General features: G+C 42.0%; 2 protein-coding genes across 3 annotated transcripts in view; both read right to left on the bottom strand.

Annotated features, from left to right (window-relative positions):
* The window catches only part of ttbk1a (tau tubulin kinase 1a), a 46,281-nt gene extending 38,054 nt beyond the window's left edge, over positions 1–8,227 (bottom strand). The window contains 2 exon segments of the mRNA XM_051070917.1: positions 7,033–7,246; positions 7,646–8,227. The gene's annotated coding sequence lies outside the window, so the exon portion shown is untranslated.
* A 113-nt stretch (positions 8,228–8,340) lies between these two features.
* tpcn3 (two pore segment channel 3) lies at positions 8,341–23,615 on the bottom strand. 2 transcript variants are annotated; one of them, XM_018663203.2, is made up of 20 exons: positions 23,206–23,615; positions 21,583–21,665; positions 19,873–19,987; positions 19,463–19,591; positions 18,435–18,551; positions 17,515–17,633; positions 17,258–17,359; positions 15,530–15,656; positions 15,095–15,302; positions 13,966–14,110; positions 13,684–13,869; positions 12,931–12,960; positions 11,596–11,660; positions 11,375–11,462; positions 11,213–11,282; positions 10,375–10,591; positions 9,581–9,671; positions 9,378–9,491; positions 9,183–9,298; positions 8,341–8,696 (listed from the first exon to the last, which is right to left on the bottom strand). In XM_018663203.2, the coding sequence occupies exons 1-20, from the start codon at positions 23,299–23,301 to the stop codon at positions 8,575–8,577; spliced, it is 2,340 nt and encodes a 779-aa protein (XP_018518719.1). In that variant the 5' UTR covers positions 23,302–23,615; the 3' UTR covers positions 8,341–8,574. The 2 variants fall into 2 exon arrangements, with proteins under 2 accessions (XP_018518719.1, XP_018518720.1); XM_018663204.2 differs by lacking the exon at positions 12,931–12,960.
* Positions 23,616–24,796: the final 1,181 nt, after the last annotated feature.

The following is a 24,796-nucleotide window of genomic DNA, read 5'->3' as shown; positions in this document are numbered from 1 at the left end:
AGGTTTGTTATTATTCCCATCACATCATGTTTCATTGTGTAGTTTTATAGTATCTGTGCACTGAAGTAAAGCATCATAAAAGTTTATATATATATATATATATATATATGCAGTATTTTATAGTACATGTAGAATATTTTTGCATGGTATACTGTGATATTTACAATAGTGTAGCAAAACAAAAAATTAAATGCATAAACAACTTACAGTATAATGTTACAGTGTTGTAAGGTATTAGCATTATGCGTACGTCGCAGCACTATCGTATTTTTTTTTAGTACTGTGTCAAGTCCTGTTGTCATTGAATATTGTATGATCCTGCTTAGTGTCATTTACATAATTTCTTCATGTATAATACACCACAATACACTGCTGAACAATGTACTGCTGTATTATCTAGTATTTTATCATCGTGTCTACTGCTACTACACTGCATCATTCACTGCATCATACGCTGCATCATACGATCTACGGCATGTTAGACTGCATTCTGCAGTAGAATACATTGTATTGTGCTGTGTGTTTGTAGCCAGTTACAGTGATGTACTATGTTGTATCAGATACCATTTAGTCATAAATATACAGTTGTTATTGTATTACTTATTATATTTTTGTTTGTATTTTGTATCTTGTGATACTGTATGCAACTGTAGAATATTTACATTTTACAGATGTGTAAACGTAAACTGTACATGATACTGTACAGTAATGTACAGTGTGGTATTGTTTGTATTATATAATGACATTAATAAAAAACACTGTTGTGTAAATGAGAGAAACTCTGTGGTCCAGCAGCAGAGTGTCTCAGCAGCAGATCAGAGTGAAACAACCTCACAGACACTTTCTCTACCTTCAACCCGCAGTCTGCTCTTCTTCTTCTTCTCTTCTTCACCTACAAATCTACTGATCTGTTACTGGGGGAGGGGGGGAGATGGGGGAGGAAAGGGGGAGGTGCTCTGCCAGAAGCCAGGTTTGCATCATTCCAGTTTGATCTGATGAAGTCAGTCAGAGCTCACCATAGTTCTGAGCTCCTGGAAAACCTGACGGCTTACAACAAATCTTGGGCGGGACAAAACCCTTCCTGTTCCTGTGTTAGCCTACAAGCCAAAACAGAGGGCACAGTTAACCAGGAGAGGAGCGGGAGGACGATGACCGACCGCTGCAGCCGTCTGACCTGCACACACAGGCTCAAACAGTGATGTCACAGAAGGGGCGGAGCATGGAGGGACCACGCCCTTCAGATCCTCACGCACCAAATATAATCGCACAACCCGAACAAAACTGGATTTATTGACCTTTTCCATGTGATGCCACGTTCACCAAGAGAGGAACATACAGAACCAACACAAAGACTTAAAATCTGCTGTTTTTGTTCGTGCTCCCCAGAGGATGACGTCTACGGATTTTCATGATTTCATCATAACCTTTCCTCTAGCACCACCCACAGGACAAACACAGGTCTTGCGCTGCAGTGACACTGTACTGTTACTAAACAGCACCAACGTAGCTACAGTGCTACAGCGTTTTCAAGACGCTGCAGTGCTGTGTCTCGTGTTGTTTGAACATATCTGAGTCCAAAAAACTGTTCAGTGTCATTCTACTGCTTTAACTGTGACAAGAAAGAGAAGAGGAAATGGTTGATAAGTTACAATTTTTAAACAAATGAAGAAAAACAGTTTACACCAGAGGATGCTAACATTAGCCAGCTAACCTGGCTATCCTGGCTAACCTGGCTAACGTGTTTCAGTTGTCAGTTTTTCTGTGCTGCCCAGCCAAATAAAGCTGGCTTTAGCTAGCTATCTTCGCACAACTAAAGTGAAAATAGTCGACCATAGCTAACTAATTTTGCTTTTTTTTTTTTTTTTTTTTTTGAGCACAGCAACATGAAGTTGTGGGCTAATAGAAAGAAACACCATGTGAAGACCTAGCTTATATCAGAGGGTACCCACTTTAACTTGCGGGTGTTACCATTAGCTAAGTAGGATAGCTAATGTTAGCGTCAAACTGTTTCTCTTCATTTGTTTAAAAACTATAACTTATCATTGCAGCCATTTCCTCCTCTTTTTTTGTCACAAGAAAAACAGAAGAGCGGATCTGTTCAAACAACACAGGATCAGCACTGCAGCATCTTTACACCCACACGCAACATTTTCATTGGTTGTGTCACGACTTTACGAGCAGACGCTCTTCAGTCTCAGGTGTTTGCAGAGTTCTATCGACCTGCAGAGAACCGTCTGTAACAAACCTGGCGGCTGTATCATGTTGAGCTCCACTCAGCCATCGGAGTTACGTTACACAAGTTTTTCTGCGATAACTTAAATACATCTGTCACTGTGATGAAGCCAAGAGTGCCGAACAGTTTGGAGAATTTAAACTTTGCAAACTGAACTAAATGTGCTGGTGATTAGACACCACATGGAAAAGGAGAATAACAACCACAGAACAGTTTCTTATTTGTTATCTAAGCGTTGATGATCTGTTGTGATCAGACATCAGGTCAGTGTTTCTCTGGACAGACGTTGCTGCAGAGTTACAGGACGACACTGATCAAGACTAGAAAAAATACCAGAAGTTACATATTTAAATGCAAAAATACGTCAAACTGCCGTCATATTAGTAAAAAAAAATGTAATCCAGTCATTGTAATTTAACTGTCATTACCTATTCATCTTAAAATACTCTAATTGTTTGTGTAATTCAGACAAGATATTACAGTAAGAAACGATGCTAACAATCTAAAAACAAAGGAATTATCGTATGTAATAATAGAACAGTCATATTGGAAAATAGCAAATGGAGACAACAGATACTGATTGCTCAGATCAAATAAAAAATAACTACATGAAAAAATTACTAACAAATTACATCAAATTAACTTAAAATTTAAATAATTCTCCTTAATACGATTTTTAAAATGGACTTTTATATTTTTCATTGTCTCTTCTTGAATTATGTAAAAATTAAGATTTTGGCACAAAAGTTATTCCATACTTGATACTCAGTACTTATACTAATATTATTATTATTACATTGTTGTTCTGCTCTGACTGTTTGTTTAAAAATAAATTGTTTTAATTGATTATTAAATCTTACGATGTTAAAAAAACAAATGGTGACAACAAATAACATTTAAAGAAAGATTACCTTAAATTAACATTAAACTCTTAATTCATGAGGATTTTTCATAAAAATGTTGAGTTTTTTTGCTGTTTGATGGTTTTAATTTCTTCATCTGAAGACGTGCTCTTCTATTTGCTGTTGAGTCTTGTTAAAATTGTATTTTAGAACAAAGGAAAGTTCATCTGTTCGTCCTAACTTTGCCCTTTGTTACATAATATAACTTGTTCTGCTCTGGCAACACTATGATTTATACATTTATTTAATTTGAGATTATATCTTGTAATATTAAAAACAAATAATAAATGCACATTAATTTTACATAAATATTATTTTTTTTAAACATTAAACTTATTTATCCTCAGATATGGCCGCTCATTACTTGCTATCATTAATATATTTTGGCACAAAAGAGATTCCATACCTCTGACTCTACAACCTTCACCTTTGTTACATAATGTTATTGTTGCTCAGTAGAAAACTGGTTCTATTTTTTGCATTAATAAAAGAAGTTGAGTTGAATTTAAAAAAATAAAAGCACAAGAGACTAAATTAATGTTTTAGTGACATACTTCCGCCCTGGTCCAGGTGTACCCCCCTCCCTCCCCGCCTCTCTGCATCACTCATATTGAATCTTTCCTCTCTGCAGTGCACAGTCATGGGTCCTCTCTGCGCATGTGCACCATCACATCCTGCTGATCAATAAATCTGGCCCGGACTGACCCGAGTTATGAATTAAAGATCATTACAGTGACACAGCCCGGATCTGTCCCGGTCTAAATTATTCTGATCAAACGTCTCCAGATACGGATCAATAAATTCACTTCCGTTAACGCATCACTGCGGGACACACACTCACGCGCGCGCGCACCCACACACACACATACACCCACTGTCTGATCTCTGGAGTGCGGGCCAGATCTGGTCCGGATCAGGCCTACCTGGCGCACCGTCCGCTCCTTTTCCGCCTTTTGGGAATCTTCATCTGGGATTTTATTTCGGCACAAAACGTCCTGGTCCAGAAAACCCACCGTTCCTCTAAAGGGGGGCCGGGGTTTGGGCCTCAGACTCCCGCAGGACTAAACCACCATTTATTTCTCCTCTAACACGAGTCCCCAATATCAAACCAGACCGGGTCCGTCCGTCCTCAGACCGGCCGTCCGGTGCAGAGCGGACCCGCTGCAGGACCAGGGAGTCCAGAAAGAGACAAAACCCAGATTTTAATTTCCCCTCTGAGTCCAGGAGCGCTCATTAAAACCTGTCCGAGTCCGGGTCCTCCTCCGGTTCTCCGCTGCTGCAGCTGAGGAGGAGGAGGAGGAGGTGGAGGAGGATGCGGATGCGGACTCGTAGTCCTCCTCCTGCTGCTGCTGCTGCTGGACCGGATTCAGGAGTCCAAACCCGCCGGGGGGAAAACCCAGATCCAGAACCCCGGCTGAGGCTGACCCGGGCCGGCTGTGATGAGGCGGTCTGTGGGTGTCAGGTTCTCCGGATCCAGCCTGTTTGTCCGCACTGCAGCTCTGCCTCCACCAGCGTCAAGCCCCCGACAACACAAACACAACCACAACATCCGGCCGGCGCTTTCAAAATAAAACTCCCTCTGATGAACGCTCAAAGTGGGAGCTGTTGCTCTTTGTTATAAATATGATTTTAGTGTTAGTTTCTTTCATCATTACTCTTTATTTATAGACATATAATATCTAATTAATAATCTTTCAAGTGTTGTGGACTTTTATCTATTTGGTCCTGTTCTCGAGTTTGAAAACATTTATGTAGAAAGAGTTTTTTTTTCTGTTGTTGATAATATTCCTCATGTAATTTTAATTTTATGTCTTTCATCAGGGAACAGCAGCATCACTGATTTGTTTTATTTTAAGACTGAAACTTATTTTCTTTATCAGATAATCTGCCAGTTATTCTCTCAGTAAATTGGTTGATGGTTTTGGGTGAATTTTTTTTCGTGGAAAAATCCCTGTTTTCTGTCTTCAAATGTCTTGTTTTCTCTGATCGACTGCCCCAAACCCAAAGATATTAATTTAACTTAGAAACACTGGAGAAACTTGAATGATTGGGGAGATGTTTTCTGGTTGTGGTTCAGGTTCAGAGAAAGATCCTGGTCTGGTTTAACACAGAAAAAGTTCACAGGAAACCACCCGAGCCACTTTACTCCTGTTATTAACAGAAACACAGCCAAACTACATCTTTTCTAATCATTCCAGCAGCTCGAACAAATCACCCTCTGCTCTGTCTCCTGTCGATTGGACTGTAGTTACAGTTACAGTTACAGTTACATTTAACCAACATATACTTGCAATGACCAAGCTTCTACTCTCCTGTCCCCAGGTTCTGGATCTGTGTCCAGCAAGGTGAAGATACATCTGTACCAGACTCCATTGACAAAAACAGGGATTTTACTGGGAGCTGCTGGAATACCACTGCCTCCATCTGTTAGTGTGTTGACTGACTGACAGATGGAGGCAGTGGTATTCCAGCAGCTCCTGGTTAAATCCCTGTTTTCATCAGTGGAGTCTGGTAGAGATATATAGAGATGTTTCTGGATCTTCCTCTTTAATAAAAAGCTCTGTCTCTGTAGGAATCCTATCATCATGTTGTCAGACACTTTAGAGGACGACTGGTGGAAGATTTTATGTTTCTCTTTGTCGTAAACTGAATGACTTTGTGTTGTTCACTGGACAAAATAAGACACGTGAAGACGACACTTTGGGTTTGGAACTATTATCAGGCATTTCCACTTTGTTTTACATTTTATACACAAAATGTTAATTTATTGATCTAAACTGAATGAAAATGATGCTGAGCTGCAGCGTTAGCAGGCAGTTTAGTGAATGGTTGATCTTTCCTGCCTTGACGTTCATGTCTCCTTAAACACCTGCAGACAAAACTCAGGGCTGAAAATCAGGACTGACTGTGTTCTTGTCTGGTTAAATAAAAATTCCTAATCACTGAAACGGTATATTTTAATTTACATTTTATATCACCTTACAACAAGAAACACTTGAATTAAACATTACTCAAAATTGAGACTAATAAAACTTTTTGTGTAGTAAAGACGCAAATACAATTTACTTTACTTCTTTTTGTTTTTAATTTATTTTCATTTTGTTTTTTTAACACTACTTTAACATCTACACCTTTGACTTCTATCTGTGAGCATCTATTGGCATTTACTGAAGCTGGATTTACTTTTATTTAGTTTTAAAACGTTAATACAACAATTATACTATTTTTATTTAAGAATATTGTTTTATTTTTGTGAGTTTTATTTTGTTTAGAAGATCTGACAATAATTCAGTCCCTTTAAATAAACTACTGGCATGTTTCCCTCGCGCTTAATTTTTTTAAAATTTAAAGTTTTTTATACATTTGAAGTGTATAAGATTGTCGTTTTATTTTGAAAATACTGACCGGACGTTGGGGGCTCTATTTATTGTTTCTACCTTGACGGTGACTCCTTCAGCCGCTGAGTGAGGCAGGCGGCGCTGTCCAGTCCCACCCTCCGAGCAGTACCTGAACGCCTCATCATCCCCTCCGCTTACCGTCGGGCCTTTTCTAATGTTGTTCTAATGTTATTCTACTGTTCCGTTAACGTTGTCACGGCGTCTCAGACCAACATCCGCCCCTGCACACCTGAACCCGGGCCCCCGGAGCAGCGGGAGGCTTTTATTTTGTAGAATAGAACACAATAAATGCGATAGATTGTGTTTTTCTAATGAGACTCTACTGATCCGACACACACACACACACACACACACACACCGTCACTCCTCAGCATCAGCATCACGTCGCTTCGGGTTCGTGTTAGATGTTCGCTTCGATCAGCGGGTTCGGTTCGGTTCGGTTCTCTGGCTCGTGACGCGGCTCTTTGTTTGTTTGTTTGTTTGTTGTTTATCTTCTTACCTGAATGTTGTTTTCCGTCCGGACGACAGAGAGCCGAGCAGGATCCACTCCCTCTGCTCCATCTCTACAGCATCAGCACCACACACACACACACACACACACACACACACACACACACACACACACACACACACACACACACACACACACTTCCTCGGGGTCTCCGTGTTAAAGCTGCAGCTCCACACCGCCCCCTGCCGACCCGGAGTCTGACCTGCACACATTCAAAAGCATCAGCAGTAAAAGTACCACGAGGTTTAAGTATCTGTAGTAAAAGTACTGTTTAACTAAAGTATTAGTAGTAAAAGTATCATGTGGTTATAGTAGCTGTAATAAAAGTTCCATGTACTTTAAGTATTTGAAGTAAAAGCACCATTTAAAGTATCGGCAGTATAAGTATCATGTGGTTATAGTAATAGTAGTAAAGGTATGATGTAGTTTAAGTATCTGTAGTAAAATAATAACTAAAGTATAAGTGTAAAAGTAACCAACAGATAAAGTATCTGTAGTAAAAGTACTGTTTAACTAAAGTATTAGTAGTAAAAGTATTATTTAGTCCAAGTATCAGTAGTAAAACTACTATGTACTATGTAAGTATCAGTAATAAAAGTACCTTGTAATCAGAGTAGTAAAAGTACTTCATTGTGCAGTAACTGTCTGCTGTGATTGATCTCTGATCAGATCATTGATCCTGAGTCATTGACTGGTTCCCAACCTGAGGGTCGGGGCCCTCCAAAGGGCCGCAGGATAAATGTGACGGGTCGATGAGAGGTCACATGATTAAATAGGAAGGAACGCTGTGAGACGAGAAACATCTGGAACATGACAGGAACATCTGGTTCAGTCGGACACAGTAAAGATCCAGGTACCCTGCTGGTTCTGGTTCTGGTCTCCTATCAGACCAGTTTTCCTCAGTCCTCTTTAAACTGTAGATGTAGATCTTGTTTTATTTTGAAATGATCGTATCTGTGAAGTCGGTGTGAAATGAACCTGGACTGAGGACCTGAAAGAAGACACCCTGCTCCTCTGACAGCTGCAGTGACACGTCGCCTCCAGCAGGTGGAGCAGCTCACCTGAGTTTATTCACCTGAGACACAGATTTATGATTTTTATCAGTTATTTATAGTCTAAGGCAAGTGTTAATTCATATCCTTATAAACCTATTTTTAATATTATTTGTATTTTTAAAATGTTTTTCAAATATTTTTTCTCCCATATTTTTATTGATGGTTTGACGTTTGTTTGTTTCATTTGTTTTTTCAATTCTGTAAATAAAACATGAGAATAAAACTTCCCAAAGATGAAACATCAGTGTAAATATTCTTTATGTGAAAAATACTAATATGGATAGCTACAGGACAGAAATATAAAAATATAAAACTGATATGATTCTCAGATTATGACCAGACGACTGCACTGAATAAACATGAGACTGAAACAAATCTGGTGCGAGGAGGTGATACAGAGTTTAAAACTGTATAAATGACTGAATCTGGTTCCCTTCATATATATCTATATATATAGATATTTGTACATAAATGTCTATACAGAGCTGAACGTCGGGTTCGCAAAGTTCCCGTTCTGATCGTCGTTCTCGGCGAAGTCTTCAGGGTCGAGATCGGCCTCAAACATCCGCTGCAACAAGGCGTCCACCGTCCGATATCCTGACGGGAAACACCATCAGAATCTTTATCAATGAGACTCATAATCAATACTGTGATCAACAGACCAGTGCACTACTGAGCACTAACAGTGTACCTGTAAACGGGCAACAGAAACATCACTATGAATCAGTACCAGACTTCATTCACAAAAACAGGATTTTTTCTGAGCAGAGCACAGGAGCTGCTGGATACCACTGCTCATCTGTTAGTGTGTTTGTGTTATTGTGTGGTACCTTTACTTAAATAAAGTAACTGATTACTTCTTCCACCACTGAAAGTCACACAACAACACAAACACACTAACAGATGTAGGCAGTGGTATTCCAGCAGCTCCTGTGTTCTGCTTGGTAAAATTACTGCTTTTGTCAATGGAGTCTGGTACAGGTAAAAACAAGCACTTTGGAGGACGTTATTTAGACTTGGATACTTGGCTGTTGGATTACACAGCAGCAGCTATTAAACAGTGGTCTGTTCAGTGTTTCTTACTTTTTGAAGCGATTTTAAACATCAGTGAGGGTTTGTTCGCCGTCGGTGATTGGCCAGTTCCCAGGTCGTTGTCGATGGTTTCCATGGCGTTCACCAGGTTGTCCTCCATCTTCTCCCTGGTCGAGACAAGAACAACGTGAACGCTGCGTGTCAAAGTGCGTTGTGGTTTATTGTGCGGTCGTCACGGTAACGTACTGCTCCACAGCCAGCTCCAGCTCCTCGATCTTCCTCTCCAGAGACGTCTGCAGGTCGCTCTTATCCACCGAGTACTCCACGAAGAACGCCTCCAGGACGAACGCCACGAAGATGCTGGAAGATGAGAGGGGATGACATACACAGACACTACAACGACGACGAAGATGACGACGATGATGATGCAGAGATCCTGTTCGTCTTACTTGATGATGACGATGACGACCAAGATGTGGAAGAGGACGAAGAAGATCCTGGCGGATATGTGGGTGACGGTGGCGAAGCCGCTGCTGAGAAGTGGAGTCGAGTTAAGGAACCACAGCGAGTTTTATCACGAGTGTGAAGTTTAGTCAAACCTGGAACTCACTCAGGTGTTTAAAATCTGACTTAGAAAAGAGACAGATTTCATTTCAGTTTTGTTCTTTTGCACACCACACACTAACAGATTCATCACCAACAACCAGAGTCTGGACTCTCTCTCCAAATCTTTACTTTAGAGGAAACAAACATGGTGGACGACGGCTTCAGTCTTTAGTCAGCTGCTTCCTGATTGGCTATCGTTCGTTCCACGTGACAATCCACAGAGAGCATGCTCAGCTTTCCTCTGTGTCCCCCACACATCAGGATTTCTGATCGGAAATACTGAACGTTTAATATTTATCAGGGCGGCTGCGATCGTCTTTCAGAGCAGATCAGGGAGGGTAAACTCAGTCTGAACACACCTCACACCACAGGAGAATCTGACAAGATCATCTTTACAACCATCAGATAATCAGAGCTTTGCTGATTTTGATCAGGAGTCTTTCTTCTAACTGGACTGTGTTTCAGCCATTTTAAAACACTCAATCAGTAGTGACCTCATCGTCCTGAAGTGTTTTAAACTCAGTTCAACCACAGTGAAGGTTTGTCATTAGATAAAATCAGGTGAAGCTTTAGGTCACCAGTAAGAACCTCCAGCAGAGTTTTCATTGCGTGTGAGGCGTTCAGGGTAAAAGGATATCGTGCCACTGGTTGACCACCGTCAGCTCCAACAGCAGGATGAAGGACGACACCACGTTGTTGAAGTTGTTCTTGCAGTAGTTGAGCTGAGCGAAGGCCGTGTCTTTCAGCAGAGGGTTCCCGCAGTACGCCTTCGCCGGGTCGTTGGGGTCCTCGAAAAACTTCACCTTCCCTTTGAACAGCTCCATCCCCAACATGGCAAAGACGTAGTACACCACCTGTGGAGGAGGACAGCTCCATCAGGATCAGGATACTTTTAGCCTCGTTAGCAGCGTGGCAGTGGAGTGGAATATTGGACGCTTCTCAGCCATCAACAGTCACCATCTTGGCCTGGCTGAGCTCTTCTACAAAAGCCTTTCTTCTTAGAAAGTTAGTGAGAGTTTGAAAGAGCGTGAGTAGAAACACAACGAGGCTGTAAAGGTGGACTGGTGAGTAGATGGGTTTTCATGTTAACGTCCCCGACAACCTCTGTAGTCTCATTTAGACACTCGTTAGCAACCGCCTTTTTTAAGACACGTAAAAGCTTCAAACATCAGGAGTGGGGGATTTACTGACCCATTTTATGTCGGAGAATCAAAACCTGAAAATGTCTGAGCTTGTGTTAAACCAGACCTTATTTCAGACATTTAACCAGAAACACACTGACTCTGGGACGAGGGAACAGGAAGTGCTAACATGCTAACATGCTAACTGACTTCCTGGGTTTAGGCTCATTCCTGCTTAGCTCCATTTTGGCAACAATCGTGGTCTTACTCTGCAATCGTCACCTCCAGCAGTGTTTGACTTCTGTTCAAACTCACTTTCAGACAGTAAACTTCAACTGGACGTCAGTAACTTACAATGATGAGCTGTCCGAATGTGAGGATCATCGGTCCGATCCTGATCAGGGTGTTGATGATCGCGCGAAACCTTCACAAGCAGAAAACAGTCGTCGCCGTTAATGAAGCAAAACATTCAGACGTAAAACACAACAGTGTAGAAACACAGAGCAACAATCAAACCTCTGGATGCTGTCCACCACCCGGATCAGTCTGAGGACTCGCAGGATGAAGACAATGTCCAGGATCTGTCGGCTGGTGTAACCTCCCGCTACAACAACGGGAGATAAATCATTAATCGTTATTATTTCCTGATTATTATTACTGATATTCAGTTTACAGTGAGATAAAACAGAGAGGAGGAGATAAACCACCAGAACAGTGGATTCTCTATCAGCACTCACATGATTTCATGGCGGAGTTGACGATTGTGGCGATGAGAGCAGAGATAACGATGATGGTGTCGAACCTGGAGTAAAGAAAAAAATCTAAATTTAGAAAATGAAATTGTTGAGTTGAACTTTAACTTCTCTTCAACAGCGATGAAGCAAAACCAGCATCAGCTGTAAATGAAGCTTCACCCTGTTTGTGTTCATCAGCAACATGTCGAACAACAGATGCACATCATAGATGTATTAAAGGACAACTGGAATCTTTGCTGCTGCGATGTAAACAAACGGTCTGTCCACTAAAGTTCTTGTTTGTTGTTCTGACAACATGATGAGAGGATTCCTACAGAGACAGAGCTTTTTATTAAAGAGGAAGATCCAGAAACATCTCTATATATCTCCACCAGACTCCACTGACAAAAACAGGGATTTAACCAGGAGCTGCTGGAATACCACTGCCTCCATCTGTTAGTGTGTTTGTGTTACTGTGGGACTTTCAGTGGTGGAGGAAGTAATCAGATACTTTACTGAAGTAAAAGTACCACACAGTAACACAGACACACTAACAGATGGAGGCAGTGGTATTCCAGCAGCTGCTCAGTTAAAATCCCTGTTTTTGTTAATGGAATCTGGTACTGAGGTTTCTGGTTAAAAAACTATTTTCCTTCAGGTAATTAGGTGTTATCTTTGAGGCCAGTATCCAGTTCTTATAATACATCCATGAAACATACAAACACAACGCTGCAAACAAATCTAAATGAAGTCACTGCAGCTGCTCTGCTCACCAGCAGGGGGCGCACAACTGTAAAGAAAAAAGCAAAAATTGCAGATGAAAACAACAACAGCTACAGCAAAAGAGTTTTAAGGTGGCTCAGTTTAATACAACAGGTACACCTGTACAATGTAATACAATCCTGAATCATGAGTCCACCCTGAGCCCAGGGCGGAGCTGCTGTATTGGACTGCATTACACTGGACAGATGTTCCTAATAAAGTGGCCACTGCAAGTGTAAAAAGTCTGAAAGAAAAAAGTGAAACTGTGAATGAGAAATCAAAACTGAGAGCAGCAGGAGCAATGTTCACTACAGCTTCTAACACAGGACAGTTCACTCACCATCGATTTGTCTTTTCTGCTGCAAACAATTCTTTGTTTTTTCTTTCAAACCTTTTCGCCCTAAACTCAACTCCACAATTCAGAAGCTGTTTTCCTCCTTGATTTAAAAAAAATAAACAATAATAAACAACTGCTGCCTCAAGCGTCAGTGAGCTGGTCCAAGCGCTTTCAGGCGAACGACTGAAGGTAGAAGCAGCAGCAGATGATGCAGCAGGACTGAAACATGAGTCACATACCTCGTACTTATAATCTGGGATGTGGATAAGCTGCGTGTGAAATGGATTTTGACACAGCTCATTGAGTTTTAGATTTGTAAAGTGCAAAGTTATCGAGTTTCAAACATGACATTATTCTGCATTAAATTATACACATTCTCTTCAGGAATAATCACAGCATGATGGTCAGCAGCTGAAACTGCTGGAATCAGACCCAGAGAGTTCAGAGTGATGCTGAAAAGAAAACCGGCGTTCATCTCTGAGATCCAGGAAACTGACGCAAACATCAAGAGTTAGAAACAGAGTTTGGTGTTTGTTACAGCCACAGCACTTCCTGCTGTAGAAGGAGAAGAGGATCGTGGGTAATATAATATTCATAACACCAGTAGTTTCTGCTTTAGCTGTGTCTGTTCTCAGGCCGGTCGTGCAGCTCTCCACAGGTAGAACTCACCTGATGCAATCAGAGTGAGTCAACTGACTTAGTCGAATCAGGGACTTCCTGACCGACGCAAAAACTGACTTTTAGGAGGCTGGTTGATGTGGAACTTGATGGTTTCTGAGCATCAGACACTTTTCAGGTGTTGTGAAGTCCAACACGAGCATCATGGGATATCTGAGACTGACCAGTAGTCTGGAGCCTCTTCTCTGCTTCATTTCATCCACATAAACCTGTTGAACTTAAACTCAGCAGGAATAATCTTTGGTTATTTGGGACAAAAGATTCAGTGAAATTCAACCGTACGTCGACAGAAAACCTCGTCAGCTCGTCCTCACCAGTTCCAGAAGCTGTGTCTGGAGAAGAACGCTCTGGGCTCGAACACGTAGAGCTTCAGCAGGATCTCCAGCAGGTAGAGAGCCAGGAAAACCCACTCCGAGTTAGCGATCATCGGATTCTCCTCGTCCAGGCCGATGAAGACGGCGTTCACCAGGATGATCAGGTCGTACACTATCACAAAGGCCCTGAGAGCGAAGACACACCAAACACACAGCAGAGATGAAGTTCGTCTGAAAGCTCCGTCCACCTCCACCACCACCCACCTCGTCCCTCCGTCTCACCGGTGTTGGACGATCCGGCAGAGCAGGCGGCTGGGGGCCGACAGGTAGAAGGCGGGGCACAGACTGTGAAGAGGGTGCGGTCTCGACTTGAGTGTGATCACCTCGATGTTCAGGAGGTCGGCCAGCTGGACGAACGCCACCTTACCTGTCATAAAATATCATCATTAATCAGCACTGAATGAAGTGATCAGGTGTCTTTATTTGTGATGCAGAAGCTTACTAAAGTCTATTACATCGCTTTTTCACTGCGTGACATTTCTGTTCTGTGTCATCAAAAACAACAGTTCAAAAAATAAACTGACGTGAAGATGAATCGAAAAAAAAAAAGCTAATTTAACTACTTTATTTCTACAATCTTAATCTGTAAAGTACCTGCAAACTACAGCTGTAAGATGTAACTGAGTAAAGAGCAATGACACTGCTGAAAAGTGGGAGTATAAAGTTCTTTAACTTTGTACTTGAGCGTCTCAGCTGTGAGGTTGACAGTGAATGTGTCTGTGTTATATAATGTGTGTAACTAACAGCAGCGATGTGGAACAAGCTGGTTTTTTTTTCCATCTGGTCTCGTGTGATATCAGCTCTTCTGGTTAGTTGCACAGAGTTTTCTTTTAATTCTTGTCTCTGAGCTGCAGACGATGATGAAGCAGAGTTCGACTTCCTCCGTGTGGAAGATGAATCTGACGATAGTGAAGCAGCAGAACTGAGCTGTTGGCGGCCGTGACGGTGCAGGACGGAGCGGTCGCCGCCAAACAAGCCTCAGCTGTGAGACGTCACTAAGCAGCGTCAGCGGCGCTCGCTGAGGGAAGCTGTGCTCAGTTACAATTAAAAACCTTAAACACAGAAACATCTGCTGTAGATCCAGGCAACACCACTCCCCAATGGCAGGGGCCTCCTCCAGCAGGACAACACTCGATGTTCGATCGATGTTATTCGCTTCACCTGTCAGTGGTTCTGTGGCTGATCAGTTTGTGTCCCGGTGACTATTGAAAGCAAAGTTATATCTCCCTCATTTTCATTGAGATAAGATCTTATTACCCTAAAACACTTCTCCATTTCTCCTTCCTGTTTAGAGAAGTGAAACCACAAGAGTGTGTGTTTGTTTGTTTGTTTGTTTGTTTGTGCGACGCACCGATGGAGCCCTGGTTCTTATCGTCTGAGACGCTCCACAGCAGCTCTCTGTGGGCGTTACTGATGTCGGGCCGGACCAGTCGGACCACCTGGTTCCAGTTGGCCTGTGTCACCACCAGCTCGCCGCCCTCCTCCCTCTGCTCCTGCAGAACGGCAAACGCTCGCGCCATCTTGTGCCTTTTGGCCCTCACCAGCTGCCGTACCTCCTCCTGTCGGACAAGACACGTTAAAGTCGTTGTGGAATTCAGAAAAACACAGATCAGTTCTGCTTCAAGAAGTCAGAACCACAGACAGAGGATTTACAAATGTTCGCCATCTTTTTCCTGAATTCCTGAGTCATGTGCTGCAACAGTGACCTTGACCTCTGACCTCTGACCTGGAAACACAATACTTCCTCCTGGGTGTCTGGGAAAACGTGCTTTGCAGACACTCGTACCTTCAGGTATTTCTTGTAGTTGTTGTAGACGACGGCCAAGAAGACGGACATGAAGATGTAGGTGTTGATGAGGATGTACACGATGAAGAAGATGGCGAAGACGAAGCTGGCGTTGTACGCCGGCATCCTGTCAACGAGAAGCAGAAAACACGACGTATGAACAGAAACAATGTTCACTTCCTTCTTCTTTTCTGAGTAACCGAGATGCTTCTTTCTTCCTCGCTGACTGACCAGGAAGATGAGAGAGCAGCAGAGAAGCTGTTACCTGAACAATTAGAAGAAAACACAAAGCTCACACACTGGAAAAAAAACTTTACATTCAAATGAAATTTAAAGCAAAATCTGCAGCTGTGAGCAACAGAGTCCCTGTTGTTGTGTCTGGTAACAGCTTCCTCCTTTTCATTAGTCAGCAATAAATAAAACAAACTTCACAGAGCTGAAGACTGACACATTTATTACAAGGCAGCGACCTCCTGACCTCCACCTGCTGAGTGACTCAAATATTCAGACCATATCTTTACTGATCAGAAACACCTTCACTCTGACTCTCGAATCACGTCCCTGAACACAGCAGGTGTCTGACATCAACACCTTCACATCCACTGTGTTTGATAATGTCACGTCAGTTCACCTCTTCTCTTCTAATTCTCAGCTGATTGTAGATAAATTCAGAGAACGTCAGTCTTACACCAGGTGCAAACTGCAGCGTCTCTTCTACTTTCAGACCGACGTGGTTTTTTTCAGCACCCACGTCGTTTAAATGCAAATGTTTACATAGCCAATGCACTGGTGCCCATCTGAGCGTTGGTGTTAAATGTGTTGTGGTGTTAAAATGAGGTTTGGTCAGATGCTTTCTTGAGGCAGTGGGAAATGACTGAGGTCAGTGGTTCAGCATTTCACTGTTATATAAAGAGCTAATTCTCAGCACCAACATATGTGGGCGCAGAGCCAGAGTTCACGTTAGTGAGCATATGTGACTTTTAGCCAGTATCAGTGTGTTGTTGTTGAGTAGATGGAAACATCACTGGCCAAAATGTGCAGTTTGTTGTGTGACTTCAGTGCAGTACTGAACAAGAACAGTGTCCCCGACAATCAGTACCAGACTCCATAGAGAAAAACAGGGATTTAACCAGGAGCTGCTGGAATACCACTGCCTCCATCTGTTAGTGTGTCTGTGTTACTGTGGGACTTTCAGTGGAGGAAGAAGTAATCAGATACTTTACTGAAGTAAAAGTACCACACAGTAACACAGACACACTAACAGATGGAGGCAGTGGTATTCCAGCAGCTCCTGGTTAAATCCCTGTTTTTCTCTATGGAGTCTGGTGCTGATAAAAAGGCTGTTTGTGGTTAAACAGAAAGGATGTTCCTCTTCTCTTACTCTGTTGGCAGTTGCTGGGTAATAAAACTTCCCAGAGCCCAAGCTGCTGTCTTCAGTGTCTTGTTTTGTCCAGTGAACAACACAAAGTCATTCAGGTTAGGACAAAGAAAAGCATAAAATCTTCACATTTCAGAAGCTACAACCAGTGAATGTTGGCAGTTCTGCTTAAAAAGTGAATCATGTGCACGGTGCACTTTTTCTGCCATTAAACCAGCAGCAAAAGTGGATCTGGACACGACTGTAAACAGAACTTCTGTTTGTTTATACACCTCTAAACTTTGTCTGACCTCAGATCAGCTCGGTGATAAGACACGGCGGCGTCCTCAGATCTTTTAGAAATGTCTTACATGACGTCGGGGCTGTTGGCCGTGGTGACGAGGACGTACAGGTCGAAGACGATCTCCAGGTAGTTGGTGAAGTACGGCGCTCCGTCTATGGTCTTCAGACCTCTGCAGAGAAAACACACAACGTGTCAGTCAGACGTCAAGACAAGAAACTGTCTCACCTGGCTCCAACAAACAGGTGAATTGTTTTTCCACGTCAGATGTCTGGACGAGATCTAAGGGGTTCAGATAAAATAAAATAACAGGAGAGGCCGTCTCACCGTTTGCCCAGCAGTTTCAGAGCCATGAGGGAGAAGATGAGGACGCTGAACATGAAGAGCAGGAAGACGTAGAAGATCTGAGGCAGCGCGTTCCGGATGCTTCTGAACGCTCTGCGGAGCTGAACACAAACAATTAAACAAAAGAGTTTACGAATCATCCGACGCGACTCGAACCTCCCAGAGGACACAAACTAATGATGCCTTCAGGCGCCATCGGCTCAGACATTTCCACGTTGGGCAGCAGGAAGTTTCCCTCAAACACTGCGCAGAGTTTAAACAGCAGAACAAACTCACGATCCAGAGATTACAGGACAACACGTCGCTCAGTCTGGAATAAAATACTATTACTCATGTGATGCATTTACCTGAGGGACATGATCACCTGAGCACAGGACCAGATTCTGACAATTAAACTGGATCTGGGGTCAAAGTCTTTTTAACTTGTGGTGTGAGTTAAAGCAGGGAATCTGTGCTCTGAGTCTACCTGTTACTGCCTGACTTACTGCAGGTTTGCAGTGATTATTTGATTAAATGTTAAAGCGCACACGAGACAAATATTCTGAAAATAAAGAAACAAATCAGATTTAATCACCACACCAGCAGGTTAATGATCAAATTATTACTTTCACATTAAGTTTGGCACAGTCCCACTGTAATCATTAATGTCCTCATCAATTATTTACACGTGACAAAATAAGACCCAGGTCCAAAAACAGCAGAGTTATCCTTTAAGTAAACAGAGCAGAACTGTTAAAAAAAAGTAAAGTTTTTCTGCGAGAGTAAAGATCGTAAGGTGATTAACATCTAACGAGTTCGTCCTCTCAGCTCCTCAGTGTTTTCTGCTCTCATCTGATTGGAGCTGTAAAACTCGCTGAGGCACGTGCAGTGTTTGTATCTGTGTGAGACAGGTGGGCCGTTACCTGCCGTCCCTCTGTGACATTGATCAATAGGAGCGGCCGCAGGACTCTGGACCAGCGGACGCCGTAGCAGTTTGTAGCTTTCAGCGCTCCGTAGATGATCATATCAACCAGAGTGAGCTGGAACAAACAGAGGAACAAAGTCAGAGAATAAACGTGAGCTCAGATTTCAGCAGGATTTTACATGATGTTCTGTGAGGGGACAGTGAGCCTCAGAGTCACTGAGTCACCAGGAAGACTTTCTGCTTTAAAAAGGCGCTGACGAGGCAACATCTCCGGCTAAAGGTTGTTTCACAACAACCGGCAGAAAGTCTTCTCAGCACATTCTGACTCTGCAGATCACAGACAGGAACTCTGCTCAGCACACAGCAACGACTTCAGCTTTCACACACAGACAAAAAAACAAACTGGGAACTCTTCTGGGTCCAGTGTGTTGGAGTCACCAACCGTCACCAGGATGTAACCTGCACAGAGGCCACGCAATGCAATGAACACGATCATCTGCCACGTAGCACGTAGCACAGGGACTGAACGTAAAAACACAAAAATGATCTGAGAGCTGCTGAACAGATAAAACTGAACCTGACTGAGGGAGAGCCGGTAGAGACAGACACCGCCAACAATTTTACAGGATTTGGGATTTGTCCCAGGAGAATTATTAAATTAATTAACTTAAATCTACCTCTGTCTCTCCCTGCCTCCACTTCCTGTGGGCGTTGTTTCAAATTAAAAGCCCTCTGCAGCGTCGAGTAACTGCAACTTCATAACATCGAGTATAATCTGGATGTGACGATATGAGAGTCACAGAAACGAGGCGCTCTGCCCTCCATGTTCATCAAGTCTCCACCTCCACCACAGTTAGTTCTGTGGTGTGGTTGTTTTAAGACGGAGCTGTAGAGTTTACAGCTCGTCTGTGTGTGAACTGTGAGCTGCTAAAGAAACTGTAGCAACTCGTCGACATTTTGAAGTCAAATCAGGGATTTCCTGAGGTAACTCTACTTATTAACACGGTGCATTTAAGCCCCTCTTACCATGAGGGTGACGATGATGCAGATGTTTTTGGGGTCTTTCCAGAACTTGTCTCGAGGGATCACCTTGGCGTAGTGAACCAGGCGAATGGTGAAGGCCAGCAGACAGAGCAGCTCCACCAACATGGTGGCCTGAAAAACACCGACACTGTTAACACGACACATACGAACAATAATACTCCTGATTTTAATAGACCATCATTTCAAACAAACAAACAACAAACATGCTGCATCTGCTGCAGACATGTTTCAGTTAGCACGATTAGCACTTCTCACTGCACTCACGTTAACTCACTTCTCTCACTGCTGACAAAGCTCTTTTTCTAACAGCAGAGTAAATGGCTTTCTTCCGATGAACTGTACATTAAAAAAAAAAAAAAAAGAGGAAGTACAAAACCAGACCGCCATCTCACCCAGATGGGCAGAGAGAAGACGGCCGGCTCCTCAAAGATGGCCAGAGACAGATCGAGCAGGATGAAGAAGTAGAGGAGAACCTTAGACAGCCAGTGGTTGTAGAGCAGATACAGTCTGAAAACACAAACACACACAGTCAACAACACTGGTAAATAAAGCTGAATGTCTCCTAAAGAGCATTAAAGAGCACCTTTGTTGAGGACTATTTTTAGCGGCGGACTAATCCACATTTGGTGCTGTAATGAGTATCATCAGCTGAATGAATTAAACTGTTATTGACATCGTCTCTGGAGACTCCCTGTTTACTCTGTTTGTTTGTTTACATTCACTGACTGTAACAAACACAAGAATCAACATCATCAAACGAATATTTACAAAATAACGCAGAGCCATGATGCGTTCAAAGCCTGGATTTAAGTTGAAACTATAGCAGTGACATCTGAGATGTTAACAATCTCTTAATTTTCTCTCACTCCACGAACACCTGGTGTTAAAATCTGATCTCCAGCCTCTGCACCTGAGCAAAACCTGCGCGAGTGATTTGACGTGACGGCAAATTAGCTTAAAGTGGCAAAAATATCTTCGTAAATTTAACTATTTCTGTTGTAACTGTCCGGTTTTTTGCTCAAACAGCGATGTCGCCGTGGTTTCCCGCGGCTCCGGAAACGTTAATCCTCCGTTTCTACCGGTCCCCGCCAACGTTATAACCGTCTTTCTTTACATTGTTATCAGTTTAGCTAACTTCCGATGCGAGAAGCGCGCGTGCCCGGTGGTGTTCGCGGTCAGAGTTCAGGTCAGAGGTCAGAGCGGGAACGATGACGTTGCGTACGTACGGGTGCCGGCACGTTTTACGGTTTATATAAAAGGCTCAGAGAGGACGATTCTTGTAATCGTGATATCTCAGTAACGCCTTGAGGAAATTTAATAAAATTTGTTACAAACGTTCACTTCGACTCAAGGGTGAAGTGATTAAAATCTGGTGGTCAAAGGTCAAAGTTGAAGGCGCGGTGACCTCACAAAACATGGCTGGTGGCGTGAACGCAACATCTCTCGAATATCTTAAGGAAATTCTTCAGATTTGGTTCAAACGTTCAGTGAACTGATTGGATTTTGGTTATCAAACATCAAAAGTCACCGTTACCACACAAAACATGTTTTTGGCCACAATTCAAAAATTCACAAGCTAATTAAGTGTAACTGTTTGGCAGAGGTATAAACCAGGAAGTAGAAATTCTAGTTATTATATTATTGGGGATTAATAGACCAACACTATTTCTTTAACCCATGATTTTAATAATCCAGTCATTATATTTACTCTGAAACATTCAATAATCTAGATTTAATTACATGATATTCATGCATTTTTTTATGTTCTTCAAATTTAAGGCCTATGTTTCCAATTTGTGGTCTGTGAAAACAAGAAGTTTTATTCTTATCTTGGTCAAACGGCTCTTGGCCACTGAAAATGTTCTCTCCCCTAAAAGAAGAGTACAAATAAGAAAACACATCTGAATCCCAGAAATCAAACAAAATAAGAGAAAATCACAGATACAAAGAGAAAAAAGAGGAAATCTGTTCGTATGTCGCTTCCTGCATGAGGCATATTGTGTTGTGATGGAACGGACAAACTGGACGTTTACTAATGTAAATTAGTAAATCACAAAGAGAAACTCAATTCAGGGATGTAAAGAAAATCAGAAACACCTCACCTCACCGCCTGAGGCGACGTGTCGAAGTAGATGTTTCTGTTGTACTGAGCGTCCGACACGTAGACAGCAGCCAGGTCGAAATCCTGAAATGAAGAATGAAGCTGTTTTTTGTGTTGGTTTTATTTTTAGTTTCCAAAAATATAAAGTAGCTGAAACAACACGATACACAGCCCTTACAGTCTTATGTAATCCAATACAACAGCTGTGCTATAACTGTCACCTTTATGAGGCTCATAATGTACTCATGAAGGGAAAATTCAACCAGGAAGTTTTTAATATTCCCTCGTCCTTATGTGTACTAAATATTAGAAACATGTCTCATTATAATGGACAACACCATCAACTACAACCTCAATAATCAATCATTGAGCTCCAACAACAAACTGATCAACAGACAGAAAGAAAACTGTGAACTGAATGTCTTTGGGTTTTGTTTGGTGGATAAGACGAGACATTTGAAGACACGACCTCGACCCTCTACTCATGTATCGAAGGATAACTGTGGTATTTTTGAACCTAGATCTCATTTCCCCGTGTTTGGATGCACGTCGGATGTAAATGATTCATAGGTACAAAAAAAAATCAGTGCAGTATTGAGCGAATGATTGTTATTATAAATGTCTGAGAACATGATGATAGGATTCCTACAGAGACAGAGCTTTTTATTAAAGAGGAAGATCCAGAAACATCTCTATATATCTCTACCAGACTCCATAGAGAAAAACAGGGATTTAACCAGGAGCTGCTGGAATACCACTGCCTCCATCTGTTAGTGTGTCTGTGTTACTGTGAGACTTTCAGTGGTGGAGGAAGTAATCAGATACTTTACTGAAGTAAAAGTACCACAAAAGAACACAAAAAACTAACAGTGGTATTCCAGCAGCTCCTGGTTAAATCCCTGTTTTTCTCTATGGAGTCTGGTGGAGATATATAGAGATGTTTCTGGATCTTCCTCTTTAATAAAAAGCTCTGTCTCTGGAGGAATCCTCTCATCATGTTGTCAGTCTGAGCAGAAACAAGAACTTTAGTGGACGGGCTTCATTGTGGACAGTTGCCCATTGATCACACTGCAGCAGCTGTTCACTGTTCTTGCTCAATACTGAACCGATTCCAAAGATTTTTGTCTCTATCAAACATTTACAGCCAAAAACATGGAAGATAAGACCGAGGTTCAGATGCAAAAATCCTCTGATGTGTGTCTGACATGGTTTCATGGTTTCTCCTTCTCCTTCACTGGATATTTCTGAATATTTGCAAATATTCTGTTTAATTTCTGGACACAAACACACTTCTAATCGAACCTGACTGGACTTTACTAATCAATAACTGAATCCAGAAAAAGGTGCAGATGAATGCATGATGAAAACAGTGTTGGCTGGCATGACGCTGAATAAACTGCTTTAACCGTCTCAAAGTTATTTAAAGCGACGATAAGTGTGTTAATCATTCACTTGTGCGACAATGAATCGTTGAGTTCATTAAAGAGGTTTGAGGAGTTTCACAGGACAAATGTGGAGGTTTATGAGTTTAAAGCTTCATGAGTCAGAGTCCATCAGTTTACCGCTGTCATGTGAAATAAACAGAGTGTGTGTCCGTGCAGGAGCATCAGTGTGTGTGTCTCACCTCTTTGGTTTTTGCAGGATTCCCTCCGTTAGGAATTTCCTTTCCTTTTCCTGCAGACTCATCAGGAATGTTTTCGCTCTTCTCTGGCTCGGACATCTCTCTCTCACAGCTCTTCACCCCCTCAGAGAAAAAAACTTCCTCCAAAAAGTGACTCAAACTTCACAGCGCCACTCCAGGACTTCACAAACGGACGGTCCGAGGTTGCGGGACAGACTCGGTGTTTGTGTCTGTGCAGGAAAAACAGAGAGAAAACGCGCAGCCGTTGTTTGAATTCAGTTTGAGGTGTAAACGTCAGCAGAGCGCGTCCATCCCGTCAGATGTTTTCCTCTCCGCTGCACAGGAACGGGCTCAGTCTGACCTCCATCGCTGCTTCAGTCTGACTCTGATCTGGTCCGGATCCTCTGTTTGTCCTGCCCTAATAAACCAGGACTCATGCTGCCTTCAGGGACCGGCGGAAACATTAGAGAGGAGGAGGGAAAAAAAAAGACACAGTGACGTGGAAACAGGAGTAAAAATGATCTGATCAGTGATCCGAGGTTTGACTCAGTAAAATAATGTTTTTAATTTAAAGAAGAAGAAATGAATTCATATCATCAATCATAATCAAAACATGACAATAAAGCCAAGAAAAACTAAAGAGATAAAACAATAACAGGTCTGTTGAATAAACTATAGAAACTGAAAAAATAGAGACTGTGCATTTAAAGAATCTCACATATTTGATTTATTTGCCAATTCTTTTCTCAACTGAATGAAATCTACTTATTTACATTTTATTATGTTTCATTTTAACATTTAAAAACTGGTTGAAATGTATTTTCCGTGTGTTTCTCCTTCTTTCTTTTGGCTGTATAAAAACAATCCTGTTCGCTTTTCTATCACCTCCACTTTTCCGGGCTTCAGTGAAGGCAGCACGGGGCGTCATGTGACTCGGCAGCAGGATAACGGAAACGGAGAAAAGAGACGTTTAAAGACCAAAAAACACAGAGAGAATGGAAATATAAACGGAATGTGTTATTCTCAGTTTCACTGAATTATTAATGATCAGGAGGAGAAATATTAAAGGACCATTCCACCTTAAAACAGGATTCAAACAGTAAATAAAGTTTCCTGTTTATTCCAGTCTGAGGCGGAGGTTTGGCTTCATACAATAAAATAAGATATGAAATGTTTGATTCTGTCAAACCAACAGATTCAAACTTTTTCTTCACATCATTGTAATTTTCCTCGTCAGTGTATTTAATAAAAGAGTCAGAAAATTACCTGTAACTGACTTTAATCTGCAGGAAACACGTCTTTTAACCTGACACCGTTCATTTGAAATCATATTTAAATTATTTGATCTGCACCTTTGTTTCTCTCCATTTTGAATTTTGCTGAACATTTCTGTGGATCTCTGCTGCCGCCTGCTGTTCATCCTGCAGCTGCTCACATCAGTAATTCACCCTCACTCATCCTCTCATTCAAATGTCCTGTAAATAAAGAAACCTGAGCTCAACCATCAGCCTGAACCAGAAAGAACTGATGGAAATCTGCTTTTTAAAACAGATTATAATAAAATATATATCAAATATAACCTGTACAGACGTGT

The sequence above is a fragment of the Lates calcarifer genome, linkage group LG5 (genome assembly GCF_001640805.2).
Source record: "Lates calcarifer isolate ASB-BC8 linkage group LG5, TLL_Latcal_v3, whole genome shotgun sequence".
NCBI classification, from domain to species: domain Eukaryota; kingdom Metazoa; phylum Chordata; class Actinopteri; family Centropomidae; genus Lates; species Lates calcarifer.
This window is presented reverse-complemented; position numbering and strand designations above follow the sequence as displayed.

Excerpts from the sequence above, each read along its gene's own strand:
- tpcn3 (XM_018663203.2), bottom strand. The coding sequence starts at position 23,301 with ATGTCCGAGCCAGAGAAGAGCGAAAACATTCCTGATGAGTCTGCAGGA. Across the intron at positions 19,988-21,582 it reads ACGTCGCCTCAGGCGGTGAG|ACTGTATCTGCTCTACAACC; the intron begins GTGAGGTGTTTC and ends TTGTGTTTTCAG. Across the intron at positions 9,492-9,580 it reads GTCGTCATCGTCATCATCAA|CATCTTCGTGGCGTTCGTCC; the intron begins GTAAGACGAACA and ends CTCATCTTCCAG.